We start from the raw sequence: 15,375 nt of genomic DNA on the forward strand, positions 1-15,375 counted from the left end.
TCTCTCTCTCTCTGTATATGTCATTTTCTCTCACACCCACACACACCCCTTGTTTCTTCAAACCCAATGTCACCCTCAATCTCGTCCTCATTGCATCTTCTCTTCTTCTCCCATATTTTCCTTCTTCCTTTCTCTTACTCTCTCTCTCTCTCTCTCTCCCTACACACCATCCTCCCCCTTCTCTCTTCCCCTTGTGCATATGTGCGTTCTGCACAGTCAATACTCAATTAATCACTCAGATCTTCTTACTAAATCAGCTCAAGGTGGTCTAAGGAGTGGGACAGAGAGAAAGAGAGCAGCATAGATGATGCTGATATATTATCAGTCGCACGGACACTGCTTGTACACAGACAGATGTTACACCAAAAGACAAATATGTGACTATAGCTGGTTATGTGATTCATTCCTAAAAATATGATAGTAGTATGATAGCAAAAAATGATATTCCTCAAACTAAGGTATTGAAGATAAGTATAGTGTTTGTAGCGGTACTGATTTTGCCCATTCATGCAAGCTCTCCTCCTCGTCATGATGCGCACATATCAACACAACGATGTGCACAGGTGAAACATGACAAGACTGCTGTGTTCTCCCCAATAAGAACCAAAAGATGACCTCCAATACACTTGTATCAACACAAACTAAACCTTTGAACTTATTAGAGGTGCCTTTAAACGCTTGGCGGCAAACTGCTTTAAAAATAACCTGTTTAAATAGTCTTCTAGTGCAGCAAACTTGGTGTCTGTGGGAAGATTGAGTCTGTGATGCCACATAGTGCTGCATCTATATGTGCACCCTGACCTACAAAAAAACCCACCTTGCTCTCACTATAGAAAAACACAAGCTATGCCAGTGCAACGCAGTTGTGTTGGTGATCGACACCCACCTGTCATGCCTGGAGGGGTTTTCAAGAATTTCCCGTTGAAATTTTGAATCACCACATCACACTTCTCTGTCGACTCCATCCTGACAGAGAGAGAAAGACAGAAGTGCTACTTGAGGACAATCAGCTCCTTTTGTAACAGTTCAACATGCACGAAAGATAGTGTGGTTCTTGAATGTGGATACGTGTGCATGCAGATGTGTCCCACGATACGGCGAGTACATGAAATGCCTGCCTGTTGTGCTCGTTTGTCTCTGCGTGCCTGAGCAAAATGCCCGAGGTGGGCCCGTGCGTGTGTGTGTGCGTTTGTGTGTCTGTGTGTTTTCTATGGGGTTTCCTCTCCTTTGTCCGGGTTTAAAAGCTCCATTCAGTCGGATCTGTCGTGTGGCATGTCCTCTTTGTCTGCCCCCATTCAGCTCTGCTCACCCAATCACAGCTCAATGACTAATTGCCTGCTTGGCAAGCAAAAACCAGTGTGTGTGTGTGTGTGTGTGGGAGAGAAAAATGGTGGCGTGGGAGAGAGAGACTGTGTGTGTGTTTGTGGTATGTGAGCATGCATTTCTCTGTATGTCTTGGGTTTTCTACACATAGCCGGTGACCCTGAATGGACTGCATTTTAATCACTGGCACGCTCCACGGTGTAACTGAGAAGACCACACACACACACACACAGAGGAGGGTGAAGGAGCCAAGGGTACAGGAATGTGCAGTTGTATGATTACAGCAAGATTTCCTTTGGTTGTAAGTGGCAGGGAGTCAACTCTGGGTAATGTACACTGAAAAAATAAATGTGAGATAGAGTGATAACTATGAATGGGTATTATGTTGTGCCTGATAAGTAATTATAGTTCACCGAGCAACAGAAAACATTGAAATACATCTGGATGTGACTAACAATTGGCATTTAAGATGCATTTTTTTCAGCAGCAACAGAAAGTCATAGCTGACAGTGGGAAATGTAGAATCAGTTCCCGACACACTGATGTAGCGGTATTGCCTGTAGCAGTTTTAATAAATAATAATGAATTGATATAAAAAATATGTACAATCATCATCCAGTTTATATGGCAGGAACCTAAAAGAACTGTAAACAGAGTTGGCTATCATGAATTTAACTTTACATAACTTTTATGAACTCAAGATGTTTCAAATTTGGAGATTTCCACAATTAATGTATGAAGGCACACTACAGTGAGTCAGTAACGTAAGATGAGTGTTGAATGACGAGAGAACAAGATTAGAACAAACACAAACTCAATTTGGGAACGGTTTACAAATAAAGTCAATTTGTTATTCTGAGGTAGATTAATATATATATTTATATATACAATTCAAGGATTTACTATAGGACTAGCATATCACATGGTAAATTGAGAGTAGCCACTTAGCGCCCTATGGGTCGTGAGTTCCTGAAAGACGTTTATTAGCTAAGATTCTGTCATTGTCATTGAATTATTTATTGCATTTCAGTTTTATCATCTTTCTGTAGATGTCAGCTACACTGAACTGCTGAACCTTTTGGTAAATAAAATACTTTCGGAGAGGCATAAGCGGTAGTGACAGTTTGTGTGCATGCGCGTGTCTCTCTCTGTGCATACCGAGCAAAGCCGACTCCTCTGCTCAGGCCGTTGGCATCCCTCAGTATCCGTGTGGAGATGACATGACCGAAGGGCTTCAGCATGTTCTCCAGCTCCTGCTCATCCATGGAGAGTGGCAGGTTTGAGATGTAGAGGTTGGTGGGGTCCTGCTCCTGTTGCTGTTGGGAGAGACAGTAGCAATAGTTATCAGCACGTCATTTTATCTTGCACAGACAAAAGTTTAAATATCTGCCAGAAAGGAGAAGTTGCATATTTCGGTCTAATCACTGATTGAAAACGTTCTCTGCAACTTTAAGCCATTCTCCTAGTTGTCACTTTCTAGGATGTAAAATGCTCAAACTGACGGAAGTGAAATAAAAGAGTTGACTATAACTCTCCACCAAAACCTGGATTTGCAGCAGTAAGTGCATGAAAGGCTGAGGCAGTCCCGTTCAAGTTCTCTATTTCCATATTTATGACTGAATATCCCACTACAAAATATCTGTGAATATAACTCTAGCGGCAGACTCTCCTCAAAAGAGGAATAAACGTTTTACTGAAAAGGCAGCGCAGCTGCTTCACACACAGAACCCCTGAAGCAATAAGTAAACCTCCTTAGGATTCATAGGTGTTAACTGAGTTGCATTACACATTTTCAAGGCAATGAGGGAACTTCCTCCTAATGTGCCTCTCAGTTAGTTAGACTGTTATACTTCAATTATTTTTGTTCTATTTAGCAGCACTCCATTGAAATGATCCTCCGCAGGAGACCAAAGCCTGTGTGTGCATGTGTGCTGGGAAAACAAAGAGGGATGAATGCAGGAGAGGGTTTGGTGGAGTGTGCTCCATTTTGCTATTGAGACAGCGAGAAAGGAGGAGTGACGGAGAGAGAAAAGGAGGTGTAATACACACATCTTCTATAAATCCTACCTAAACTACACGCTTTCAAGACTCTTCTCATCATTTCATAAAACTATTTGGATACATAGTTTCCCAGAATGCCTCTGTAAATGCTGCGGTGATGTTGCAATACTTTATGATATTTTACTGCTTGTGTTGGCTTTATCTCTACTCTATGTCATAATGTATCAATTATGGCCTTTGTAATAACTTTGCAAATCTTGATGGTAGAGTACAACTCAAATTCGTAATTCACAACACATTGTACTACGATCAGTGCCCCGGAAGTGTCTGGAAAGTCTCAAATACATGATATCAGAAAGCCCCTCAAGTCCAACAGTAGTGTCTCACATATTTCATTCTCCTCTCATCTCATGTGCACACACCCAAGCAGGATTCACACTGACATTGAACCCTGTGCAGCGCTGGAATGTGTTCGTACATTTGATTCCGCTGTGTTGTGTGAACAATGCTGAATTCTTCAAAATAAATAGTTAGAGTCTGCAAAGTTTGTTCTGGTGATATATGTGTGCGTGTGTTTTCTTGGGTGAATACTCTGTGATAAAAAAGACGCCATATGTGGCTCATTCTGAGCATAAATATTTCCTTTATCCATGGAGGCTTTCTCTTCGTATGCACCAGAGCTGTTTGATTTCAACAGTGGGAGTTCCAAATCTGTCCGACTGTGACCAAAGCCATCTATGTAATCAGTGACTCAGAATAAGCAGAGAAGCTCCAGTGAAGAAGTCTGAAATATTGCACCTTCCTTCTCTGAGTCTGAATATCTCTCCTCGTCAGCAGGGATTTTCCTTTGGCAGACTGTCCAGTACACAGAGGGGCACGGTTGTCTTCCCACACAGGGCAACTGGCTCTGAATGTAATCTTTTACATTTGAGCACATGCTTGTTCGTGCACGCATTTATGCAAGCAGCAATATCAAAGGCATAGAGTCACGCGTAACAGCTGTGGAACCTGTCATTGATCTTAAAGAGTTCCATCACTAAGACCATCTTTACTGAAATCACAAACCTGCTAACCTATAGTTTCACTGCTTTTCCTTCCCATTATCACCAGAACATACAGACTTATCTCACTACACTGAGAGACTTCTGTTGATGGAATCAAGATATATTCTGGTTAGCGAAGGCCCGAACAAGTCCTCATGGGAATGTGTTTGCACCGAGTGACAAACTGCACTGCAGTGGTTAGATTCAGTGGCATTGTGCTAAGCACTATAAGAAATAACGGCTTAATAAGGCCTGGGTTGAAAAACTGGAAATTGATATACTCAGTTGCTGTGAGAAACCTTTACAACAAAAAGGAGCACTTTAAGGCTCTAACAAAATGTGAATACCCAAGAGAAGATTCAGCAGTGAAACACTGACTAAAGCTAATAAGGCTAAAGCTCATAAAGGTACCATTGCACATCCAAGTTACAGGAATTCAGTGGAGAAATCACTGAAGGAACAAAAACACATCCATCGCCATGTCGCACTGTTTAAAGTTGCAGGTCTCTCAGTTTCTGTCACTCAAACAAATTAGCTCCTGAGCACACCTGCAGCTATACTCCACTGTGCTTCCAACTCTCTGTGGCTGTGGAATTTGTCATTATCAACAATAACTTGCTCATCTTGACACAAAGGATGTTTTCCAACCCACAGCTACCCTGTGTGTGGAAGAATTTCCTCTGGCCGTCTATGAAGGCAACAATGACAGAATCGTGTTCTCCGTGTCTGCAAGCCATAAAAAAGATTAAGCGGTAAAACAGAAGATTTCCTATCCCTGTGGTCAATGGGGTTGCAAGCTAATTTCATCCAGAGACTATATGTTTCGCACAAAATCTCACAGTGGTTTTCCCAATTTCAGCAGAAAAGTGGGTCAGCTTTTTCGTTTCTGCACACATTTTCCGTACACTTTGCAGTTACTATAACAAGGGGAATGAATGCAGATTTGACGCGAACATGAGGGATGCCATAACCATTCCTCCAGTTGCTGATTATATGCATGTCTCTGCCTTCCTGAAAATCCATAGTTCTCTTTTTTTTTTTTTTTATCATGTCTCAATCCAGGGATATCAAGGGTGAGGTGGGTACAAAATCAACAGGGGTGGGTCATTGAAATCACATTGTACTTCACTTCCATCTCCACACACAGTCGGCTGTAAAACCATTCATTTGCACGAGTACTTCTGGGACACAAACTAAAGTGCTTTGGAGCACCCACATGTGAATGAACTCTGTTTGACTTTGCACAAAGTTGCCGTTTGCATAAAGTTACTTCTCAGGGATCTCTCACTCGGCATGTTGCAAATGACTCACCTCTCTCTCTCTCTCTCTCTCTCTCTCTCTCTCTCTCTCTCTCTCTCTCTCTCTCTCTCACTGTAACATCTGTCATGAGCTGGAAACAGCTTCACACCAACTGTGCCTCTCCCTGACTGTGTGGCCTGCCTGCCAGCCAGTCAGCCTGTGTTTTCAGGCCCATTAAACCTCATTGCTGCATCATTATAGCAGGTCCGCACCTCTTATCATGCCACCTTCCTGGTTACCCTGCAATGCAACAGCACCTGGTGAAGAGCTAGAGGGTAAAGAGAGGGCAAAGCAATGGTTAAATGACTGTGCAAAACACCGGCTGGGTCTGTACACTAGACGGATGGATATGAGGTGAGACGGTACTTGAATGTCACACTCCTTTGCAATCCTGCTTGCATCTCAAATAGCAACACTTCACAACAGAAACAAATGACACATCACAGTATCCCACAACCTTGAACAGGAATGAGCGGGTATTTGAATACGGATGGATGGAAAGATGAGGAAAAATGAAGGGAAGACCCGGCAAATGCCTTGAAAACAACTTGAAAAAACACTCCCATAAAGAGACAGTGTACGATTAGGGAAATGAGACTTTCTATTCATTACATGTTGACTCCTTCCTCTTACCTTTCAAGCTTGTCTTTGCCCAATCCTGCTCATTTCCTCTTTTAATCCATGCATTCTTCCTTCTCATTTGCCCTCCTTCAGCCACCGTCCTTAACTTCCTCCTTTCTCATGCTCCCCCTCCCCCTCTTGTCCTTTCCCCCCTTTCTTACTATTCACCCTTCCTCTTAAAAACTAATCTCCTATAACGGTAGCCTTGCTGTCTGAATGCTTAATTAATATTTAAAGAGCAGCATTCCCTGCCCTTTTCCCTCTTCCGTATCTTTCATTTCCCTCTTCACATCATCTTTAGTCCTCATTTCCATTCATCCATCACCGCAACCTCTTTCCCTCTTCGCATTTCTGCCTTCCTCCATCTTCCTCTTCCTCAAGCCAAGATCTAATCTTTCATAATGATTGTCTGGGTGTCTAAATGCTCTCTAACGGCTTAATCAATACTTAATGAACATACCATAAATACTTTATGAAGCCTAAACCCTGAAATCCCCGGGGTTTCATTAGCCATGCAGATATACACATTTCTCCATCTTCATGATGACTGGAGGCACAGTGAAGTCAACACTGGATACTGATTGCCTGAACATTCAGTCTCTGGTCAGTTCATACTGAATTACTGTTGGCTGCTACTGCTTCTAATTTGCATGCGTTTGTTGCTTTAAATATTAAGGTGATTGAGAAGCACGGGGAGAAGTTCGGTTTCCAGAGAAACAAATGCTGCTTTTCTTTAGCAATTATCAGCAATTCATTTTGGTGATATTTTATACACGCATGCAAAATATCATTCTGCGTTACAATTTCTCTCTAGTTCATGCTTCCGCACACATCTTTGCAGTTTGTATTAGAAAGTTGGTTAATCCTCCTTATACAACCACAAAATGGAAACGTTTTCTATACTGCACGAACTGCATCCATATCTTTGCTCTCTATGGACTCCCAAAACCATCAGTAGCTGCAACTTTCAACACGCGGACAAGGTATGTCCGTCACTCCTCGAACCCTAATCTTGGTTTGAGCTACAGAGACACTTTAAACTAGATTATTCTATTAGTATGCTAAAAACAGTACAAAGGACCTTTGTACACTGTACTCTCCTGGTACTGAATGACACTGTTGGAGCTTGTTGGAGTAATTTGCAGTTTGTTTTAATTCTGTTAATCCTGTTTTTAAAAGTTTTTTTTTTAACTTTTTGCTGTTTTGTCTTTAAGTTTGTTATTTGTGCTTCTATGTAAAAGTCTTATTTTGCTTTTATGTGTGAAACTTTTATGCTGCTGTTTTGGCAAAGACCCCCTTTGAAAAGAGATTTTAAATCTCAATGGGACCCTCCTATCTAAATAAATAAAGATAAACAAAGAGGTGGAGCACAAAAACAGACATGCATATGCAAGCCATTGGTTTAGTCATCTGTACATATGGTGTACAGCTGACTAAACCAACCCATCTGTGAAATAACTCTTGAGCTGATGTTAACTTCTATGTAAAGTATATTATCTGAATGCTGCATGGCTCCACTTTTCCTGTTGGCTTTATCTACCAACAAGTTTAATAAATTATGGAAATATCTAAAATGATCAAAGTTGCTGAAAGATTGCGGCATGTTTCCGTTACCTAAAGGCTACTGCAAAGTACATCAAGAGATCCCAAAGCTTGTGGGTGTACAGAATGCCCTATTCATCACAATAAGGGCCACAGCTGGATATTTCTTCAATGTGTTTGTGTGTTGAATATCTCCAGAGGTTGGGCTTTTATATGTAAAAATAGAAAATGGAATTGACTTCATCGCGCTTGTCACATCCCTTCAACCAACTTCCAAGAAATTACATTTTCACACAGAAATAGAAAACACAAAGATTGATCAGCGAACTGTGCCAATTTACCTATACGCTAACTTAAGGATTGAGCTAATGCTCAAGCATCATCAAACCAAACCGGGGTTAGAGGCTTTTCAAGTGACGACATACTTATGAAAATATTCAGAAGCAGAAAAGCTGTTTTCCACTCTGTGGCTCTCTAGTGGCTGTGAAGCGGAGAAGAAAGCCTGACTATTCAAAGAAATGGCATCACACTTGAATAAGTGAGAGACTGACTATGTTTCAAAGTTTAATTCAATTTCATGACGGGCAGAACATTTTTCCTCCCTCTGGCTTCCAACACCCTCTGCATGACTCATTTAAAGCAATAAGAGAGGCCTTTCTAGATAATGGGGACTACACACACAGTTCTCATATTATCTATTCACACATGCAGTTATTACTTAATTCACCCACTTATTTGCATGTTTGTTTCTCCTTCTCTTCAGCCCTCAATCATTCCCCCCCCCCCCCTTTTTGCATTGCTCCCTACTGTCCTCTCTTTATTAGTACTATTTTAACATGGCTTCTTCCCTTCTTATGCCATCTTTCTCTTTTTTTTCACTCGCACTGTCTCTGTATTAAAAGGACAGTAATTCATCACAGAGTCAGAGCATAGTGCAGTCAGTGCTGCACACCAGTGTGCAGGCTGCTTGTCTGCCAGCCGTCCAACGCTATAGGATCAATCACCCGAACCTGAGACACTGAAGCCATCAGAGAGGGTCGGACAGAGATAGAAGAGAGGGAGAGAAAGACGGCTAGAGGGAGGGAGAAAGGCTGGAGGTGGACATATAGAGAGATAGAAAAACCCTGGGTGTATAAAACACACGTATAGGCTGAATGCAAAATGCCTCATGAGCATCAATTCCCCTTGGGTGTGATTTAAAGGAAAATACTAGATGGATAGATGCCGAGATAGACTAAACAACATTCCGCCGCGATTGTAATGTTTCATCTCTGTTTTGATCTTATTCTTCAGACAGACCACACAAACATAACTTATGAGTGTGGGCCTGATTCCTAACAGCTGAGTAGAGGTGGTTTCATTTCCTGTGGTTATTTGGTTGTTGTTACGTCTTTATGGCTCGGTCCTGGACTTTTTTCAGCCAAAATCCCAAATGTGGCATTTAGGCTCTTTGAAAAAAATATGATGTTTCTTATCTTGTGGGAATCAACCATAAACAGGCCTGTGATCCATTTTGGGTTTGAGATTACAATTTTGGTTTACTGGTAAAATGTCTGAGTGCCCACTGTGGGAAGCCAGTTGAGAAAAATACTTTTTTGAAGAGAGCAATGCTGTGAAATGTGAAACACATGCTTATGAACATAGAAAAACAGCATCTAAACATGCCAAGGCACTGATATAACACATAAAACCCATGAACAAGGATTACACTCACACATAACAGAAATGATACCTTAAAAACATACTCAGTTTGTACAGTACACAAACATGCCTCAGCCTCGCCCTCTTCCTTTTCTCTCTCTCTCTCTCTCTCGCTCTCCTCCTCCGTAGTACTCAATGCTGTAATCAAGGCTAATGGGACTCAGCTGTTGGTCAGTCTAATTATCTGGAATGTAGACGGATGATCTGGGAGGCACGCACACACACACACACACACACACACAAATACACACGCACACAGAGTAAAGCTCCTGCTGTGTGTTAACAGAATAAACATGCTAAAGCATGTGTGTACATGAATGCACGCAGGTGTTAAAGGTCAATAAAAGCTCATGCAAAAATTTCATTTTTTCTCCAAGTCAGGAATTCCCGTAATGAGGCGCCTAGCAGAGAAAAGCATTTTGCTAAATTTACATAAAACCTCTCCAGCCTTTATTTCTCTGTTTTGTATTAACTGGATAATCTAGTTATTTTCAACCTGGGACATATTTCCCCATCACTTTAATTCATGCTGTTTATTTCTAACCAAATTGTTTTTATTATTGGACAAAGCCCAACCTCCTCAAGAAGGTGAGGTGGATGGATTTTTCAAAAAACAATCACACAGACCCGGAGCACTAGAGAATTAACCTTAACCGCATGCCAAGGGATCTAAAAATCTTACAAAGTATATACAAAGGGATCAAGAACTTGTACCACTTTAAATCCAGATGTGCCTGATTGAAATGCTAGTCCAGAATAAAAAACATTCAAAAACAACACAGACGTCCTGTGTCTCAGGATAACAGTGCATCCCATCCCACAGGTCCAATTTGAAGAAAAGAAAAAAACATTGACTAGACTTGAAACGTCATGAACATTTTCCAAAACAAATCTCTTATACGTCTGATAAATGTGTCTCAGTGTCATTCGAGGTCTCGTCAGCCTGATGTCGTGTTGTCTGCTTGAAAAGAGAGCAGGCTTCAGGGAAACCCTCACTCTAAATGATTAATGGAGTCCCGAACCAAGAAGGGGAGTTGTCTCCGACTCTGCAGATGCACACCCTGGTGATGCTTTTGAGAGAGAGTTGTGTGCGAGTGTGTGTCAGTCTGCATTTGAAGCTGCATCATCCCTGTGAGGCCTCTTCCGAGGGAGTTCAGAAGGAGTCATTAACGACGGCAGCTACACATACACACAGGCCTAAAAAACAGCCATAAAAAAAACAACATATACACAGCCATAAACAGAGGCTTCACACTGGGTTGAGATAATCAAGGCAGGAGCAAGGTAGGAGGAAGAGAAGCGTGAACAAATGGAAATTAAATGGATAAGAAAAGGAAGTGAGGAAGAGAAGGGAAACAGAACTGAAAAATGTATTTGTCAAATGTAACTACATGCAGTTGCCGCCTATATAGTTGTACTATTCCCTAGTTAAAAGCAACTGTATGCATAAATAAATATTATAATAATAATACTATAATAAGGTTAAATTTAGTTGTAATTGAAGTAGATCAAAGGGGACTTGAGAAAGTGAAGTCATTAAAATAATGTTTTCAGAATTGTTTTAAAGTGATATAGTGATTTGGTTAAGAAGGGAGTTCATCATTTGGTGAAGTGAGTTGAAGGATTGATTGATTGATTGATTGATGCATAAGAATCTCAGGATCTGCTGCAGCTAATAACTAACACCTTACAGTATCTTGACCATGCATTCAATGCCTTAAATATCCGCCAAACTGATTTGAACACGTATTGATGTTCAGTGAAGAGACCTAAGAATCTCTAAAATATCTTCATGTCTCTTGGAAGTATTTAAAAGTCGAGCAGCACGATTGCAAAAGTGCAAACAAGGTGAAATCAAAAAAACAAATGTTTTCACAAGAAAGGTTAAAGTCAAATGTTTGCCAGAGGATGAACAGCCATATTGTGTGTTACATTGACTAATTGACCAGGTTTTAGGTCCATACAAAGTGGTGTATCATCAGCAGAGAAATACAAAATGGATCTTGTGTCTTTCAGACTTTCATGAGGCCCAGTGGCAGCAGAGACATAGAGAATAAAAGAAGACCTAAAATTGATTCCTGGGTCAATGAAGTTGAACGGAAAAATCAAAACAGATTTGAACTGAAGTAATGCCTACTGATGTTTCTAACATTTCTGTGTCCGTTTTGTTAAATGGTCCTTCTTATTTTCTCTGATACAAACAGACAATCATGTGGTTTTTACTTGATTCAATAATGTCGACATCCTATTTTTTGTTTGCAGCAACAATAATTGACTCAAGCGTGACTTGGATAGCTGTCTTTTTCATCAACAGTCCATAGCTTCTTGCTAAAGTCACCATTTTGCACGGTGATGGTTGTTCTGCTTTATTGGACAGTATCTTGTAGAAAGTGACAGGGAATGGGGGGTGGGGGGAGAAGTGGTCAGCTGGCCAAGAGAGAGACTCAAACCCTGCAATCCTGTGTGCACCATCTGCATCCTACTCTATGACCCTACACTTCCTACTATAACAGTTTAAAAGCAAGTTAAAGTCTGGCCCTAAAGAGACTCACATACTACCTCCTCTATTTCCCCTTTTCTCTCTTCTCCTTTCACCGAATTGCTCCTTGATTGCCTGTCTGTATCGGAGCATTTCATTAGAAAAATGCAATAAACCAGAAGGCCTGCTGGATTATCATTGAGGAAGCACTTTCTTGGATAAGAAAAGAGAAAATCTTCGACAAACTAATTGAATGAAAGTATTTTTTTTCTGGCTTCTTTTCCCCCTGCTAATGGCATGAGGCTTGTCCTCAGACAAATTATTGGGAAATGAAGTTAAGAGTCACAGCCAGAGAGAAAACAAATTAAAGGGAAACTGCAAAATTAAAAAAAGTTCTCGTTAAGTGCAGGGGAGGAGTAGGTTTGTGCTCTCGGCACTGCAGTGATTAGAACATAAAGCACTGGCTCAGACACAAGAATCACATTGGCTCAGAGAGAAGAAAGAGCCATGCGAGTCTGACCAAAGTTGGTGTTCCCATTGTGTCATGTTACATGCATGCATGGCGACATAATTGCGGGGAAATGCTGTTTGAAAATTTGTAGAGGGAAAATTACACTAAGTCTATTTTCAGATTCAAATTTCATCCCAGTCCTGGTGATGGCTGAGGAAAGCCAACCATGCATCTGTTGTATCCTGCATTTCAACAATTGCGGAAAACAATTGCAAATGCTACAGTCTAAATGAAGGGCTTTAAGGCAAAGGTTACATACTTATTCTCACCTTAATTGCGCTGCAGCAAATGTCTAAAAATGAGACTGTCATCTCATCCAAGGGCATATAACACTTGCAGCACTTATAAAAGCTACACAAGCGGGTTGACTTGCTGTATTTTGGGGAGTTAAGCTGTCCATGTCCACCCACACCTGCTAGCCTCGGCTATAAAGTCCTGCAGGAGAGAAATACTGGTTTACACTTCAATAAAAGACCTTTTTCATCAACTGTGATGTTCTCGCTACATCTGTCACGTTGCAGTTCAGCCATACAGGTCAAGTGTGTGTGTGCGGGTGAATACGTGTGAATTAATTTGTGTGTTGTGTGGAAAGTTTGACATGTCCAGTGTGCAATCAAAATAAAGGTAAAAGGTTATTTTGCCCGCACACATAGTGACTGTTGGGCTTCTCAAATATGCATCGCTCATTTGTTATTCAAACATCCCAAAAGGCTATTGAAGGTGCTAAATTCAAAATGTAGGGCATTTCTATTGCCTCCACATGGCTCTGAACATGCAATGAGTGAATGTCATAGAGAGAACCTTTAAAGTTCTATTTACCTTGAATAGCATTGTTCATGTTCTCCCTGTTTCTGTCTTCATCATTTTAAACACTTCCTGTTCCAGGGATTTGTTAGACTTAACAGTGTATCGATTTAACAACGGCAGCTACGCGTTTACCTGGTTGATTTTCACACGGTGTAATATGAGTGACTGAGCAGCAAAGTCAGGGTTAGTGGACACTAACTGGCTCCACGCAAAAGTGTGTACACATGTGCACGTTGTGTGTTTTTGCACTCTACACTTGACACTATTTCAGCCTGATCGATGCCTTTGTCCCACAGACCCAAAGCTCGAAAAGCCGTGGCCTGTTGCCATGGTTATCTCTATTTGAAACCGGAGGGATTAACCTCCGGGGGGATGGCTTGGGAGAGTGGGAGACGGAGAGAGAAAGTGTGAGCGAGAGGAGCAATACAAAAAGGGAAAAAGTGAGAGAAAAACAACGACTGGTGAGAAGAATATGACGATAGAACTAGAAAAAGCCGGACCGACTATATTATGAGGGAGAAAAACAATAGATGGATACATAGGTGGACAGAAATATAGAGACAGAGATAATATAGTCAAAAATAAACATCCACAGTACTTCAGCAATATAAAAAACAACCAAACAGTTATGTGACTGAATTTATTTACCTCAACAGCGTTGCCAACTTTATTCCCTTCTTAACTTGTGCTTTGGTGTGGATCGGCTTGCTTTGCTTTGGCCATACAGAAATCACTGGCCTGGATTTCAAAACTAAATGTTGGGATTCGCTCATTGAGATGTTGCTCTTCCATTGGCTGCCGTTATGCTTTATTATGAAAAACAAAACAAAAATGTAGCCACTGGATCAGACTCTTAAGTTTGGCAAAGGATCCTCTTCATCAAACGCGTGTGAGTTTGAACCCGAGCCCTCCGGTTGAAGAACAGTCTCGGTGCTACAGACGACACGTTCAAAGCAACATGTAGCAATATGTAGGGGAATTAATTTAATATGCTGGCAGAGAATAAAAGCATGTAAACTGTACCAGTTTTTCGACAGAAGGTGGCTTTTTGAAGATACAAGTTCTTTGCAGTATACGCAGGCTCTCTGTAGATGAGCTTGTGGTGTGTGTTGCTGTGCAGCTCAGATGTGAGAGCAGAGATTTGCTCGCCGTCTTTAGATGTTGGGAGGAGGGCACAGTGGGGCCAGCTGACAGCTTGGCGGACCAAGGTTATTTACTTTTAGAAAGGGAAAACCAGCCTGAGTCAGCAAATACTAAAGGGCAGCCACACACACACACACACACACACTCACTCCTACACACTCATGCAAAGACACATGCACGTGCACAGACATCGGCATCAAACTGTTTCATCTCCGGTAAGTGTTCGCACAGATTCCATCCATACACACACACATACACACACACACACACACACACACACACACACACACACACACAAAACACACACCGCCAAGAGGTTAAGTAGGCCCATTGCTGTAACACCATTGAGAAAACAGCAGCCTAATTACCATCATATCCTCCACCAAGGACACGTCATGATAGCACACTCACGTTCGTCTTTTCATTTTACCTGTACAATCCACATCCTCCCCTCTTACAAAGCCATTAGGCTCTAACAAGGGTTCTTAAACCAACTAAATTGAGCAACTTTAGTGTCCTCCTGAGACTAAGCCTCGTTAAAGCTCCGTCATACGAGCACCCGGCACAAACTGGCCGAGTGCTCTATTTTGGCTCCCAGCAGTGCCATAACCCCAAATTTACTAATATAAGATCTGATAAAACAAGAACCCATCACTAACCAGTCAACATATTAATAATGACCTTATCACCAACACACACGCTTGTACATTCACTCCCACAGGCATACACACACACACACACACAGACATACAGAGAATAGAAGAAATTACTTGTGATTTACTATAATAGCATAGACCCAAGTACCTCTATATTTAACATTCATAAGAGCAGCCAGGATTTTTTATCCACTCGGTGGACCATGGCTGCTAATGTCCAATTTGCCCTCTGTAGTCAGAATGTGAATG

At 41.4% G+C, this 15,375-nt stretch overlaps 1 protein-coding gene across 2 annotated transcripts in view; it reads right to left on the reverse strand.

The window, feature by feature from the left end:
- LOC306700085 (RNA-binding motif, single-stranded-interacting protein 3-like) overlaps window positions 1–15,375 on the reverse strand; it is a gene marked incomplete at its 3' end in the record, with an annotated part of 105,702 nt that overhangs the window by 32,080 nt on the left and 58,247 nt on the right. For both annotated transcript variants that reach the window (XM_079164985.1, XM_079164984.1), the window contains exons 5-6: window positions 2,482–2,639; window positions 887–966 (exon numbers count right to left, since the gene is read on the reverse strand). In XM_079164985.1, the coding sequence (XP_079021111.1) occupies window positions 887–966; window positions 2,482–2,639 (238 nt within the window). The remainder of the gene's footprint in view (window positions 1–886; window positions 967–2,481; window positions 2,640–15,375) is intronic.

The sequence above is a fragment of the Pholis gunnellus genome, assembly GCF_910591455.1.
Source record: "Pholis gunnellus genome assembly, chromosome: 8".
In the NCBI taxonomy this organism is placed as follows: domain Eukaryota; kingdom Metazoa; phylum Chordata; class Actinopteri; order Perciformes; family Pholidae; genus Pholis; species Pholis gunnellus.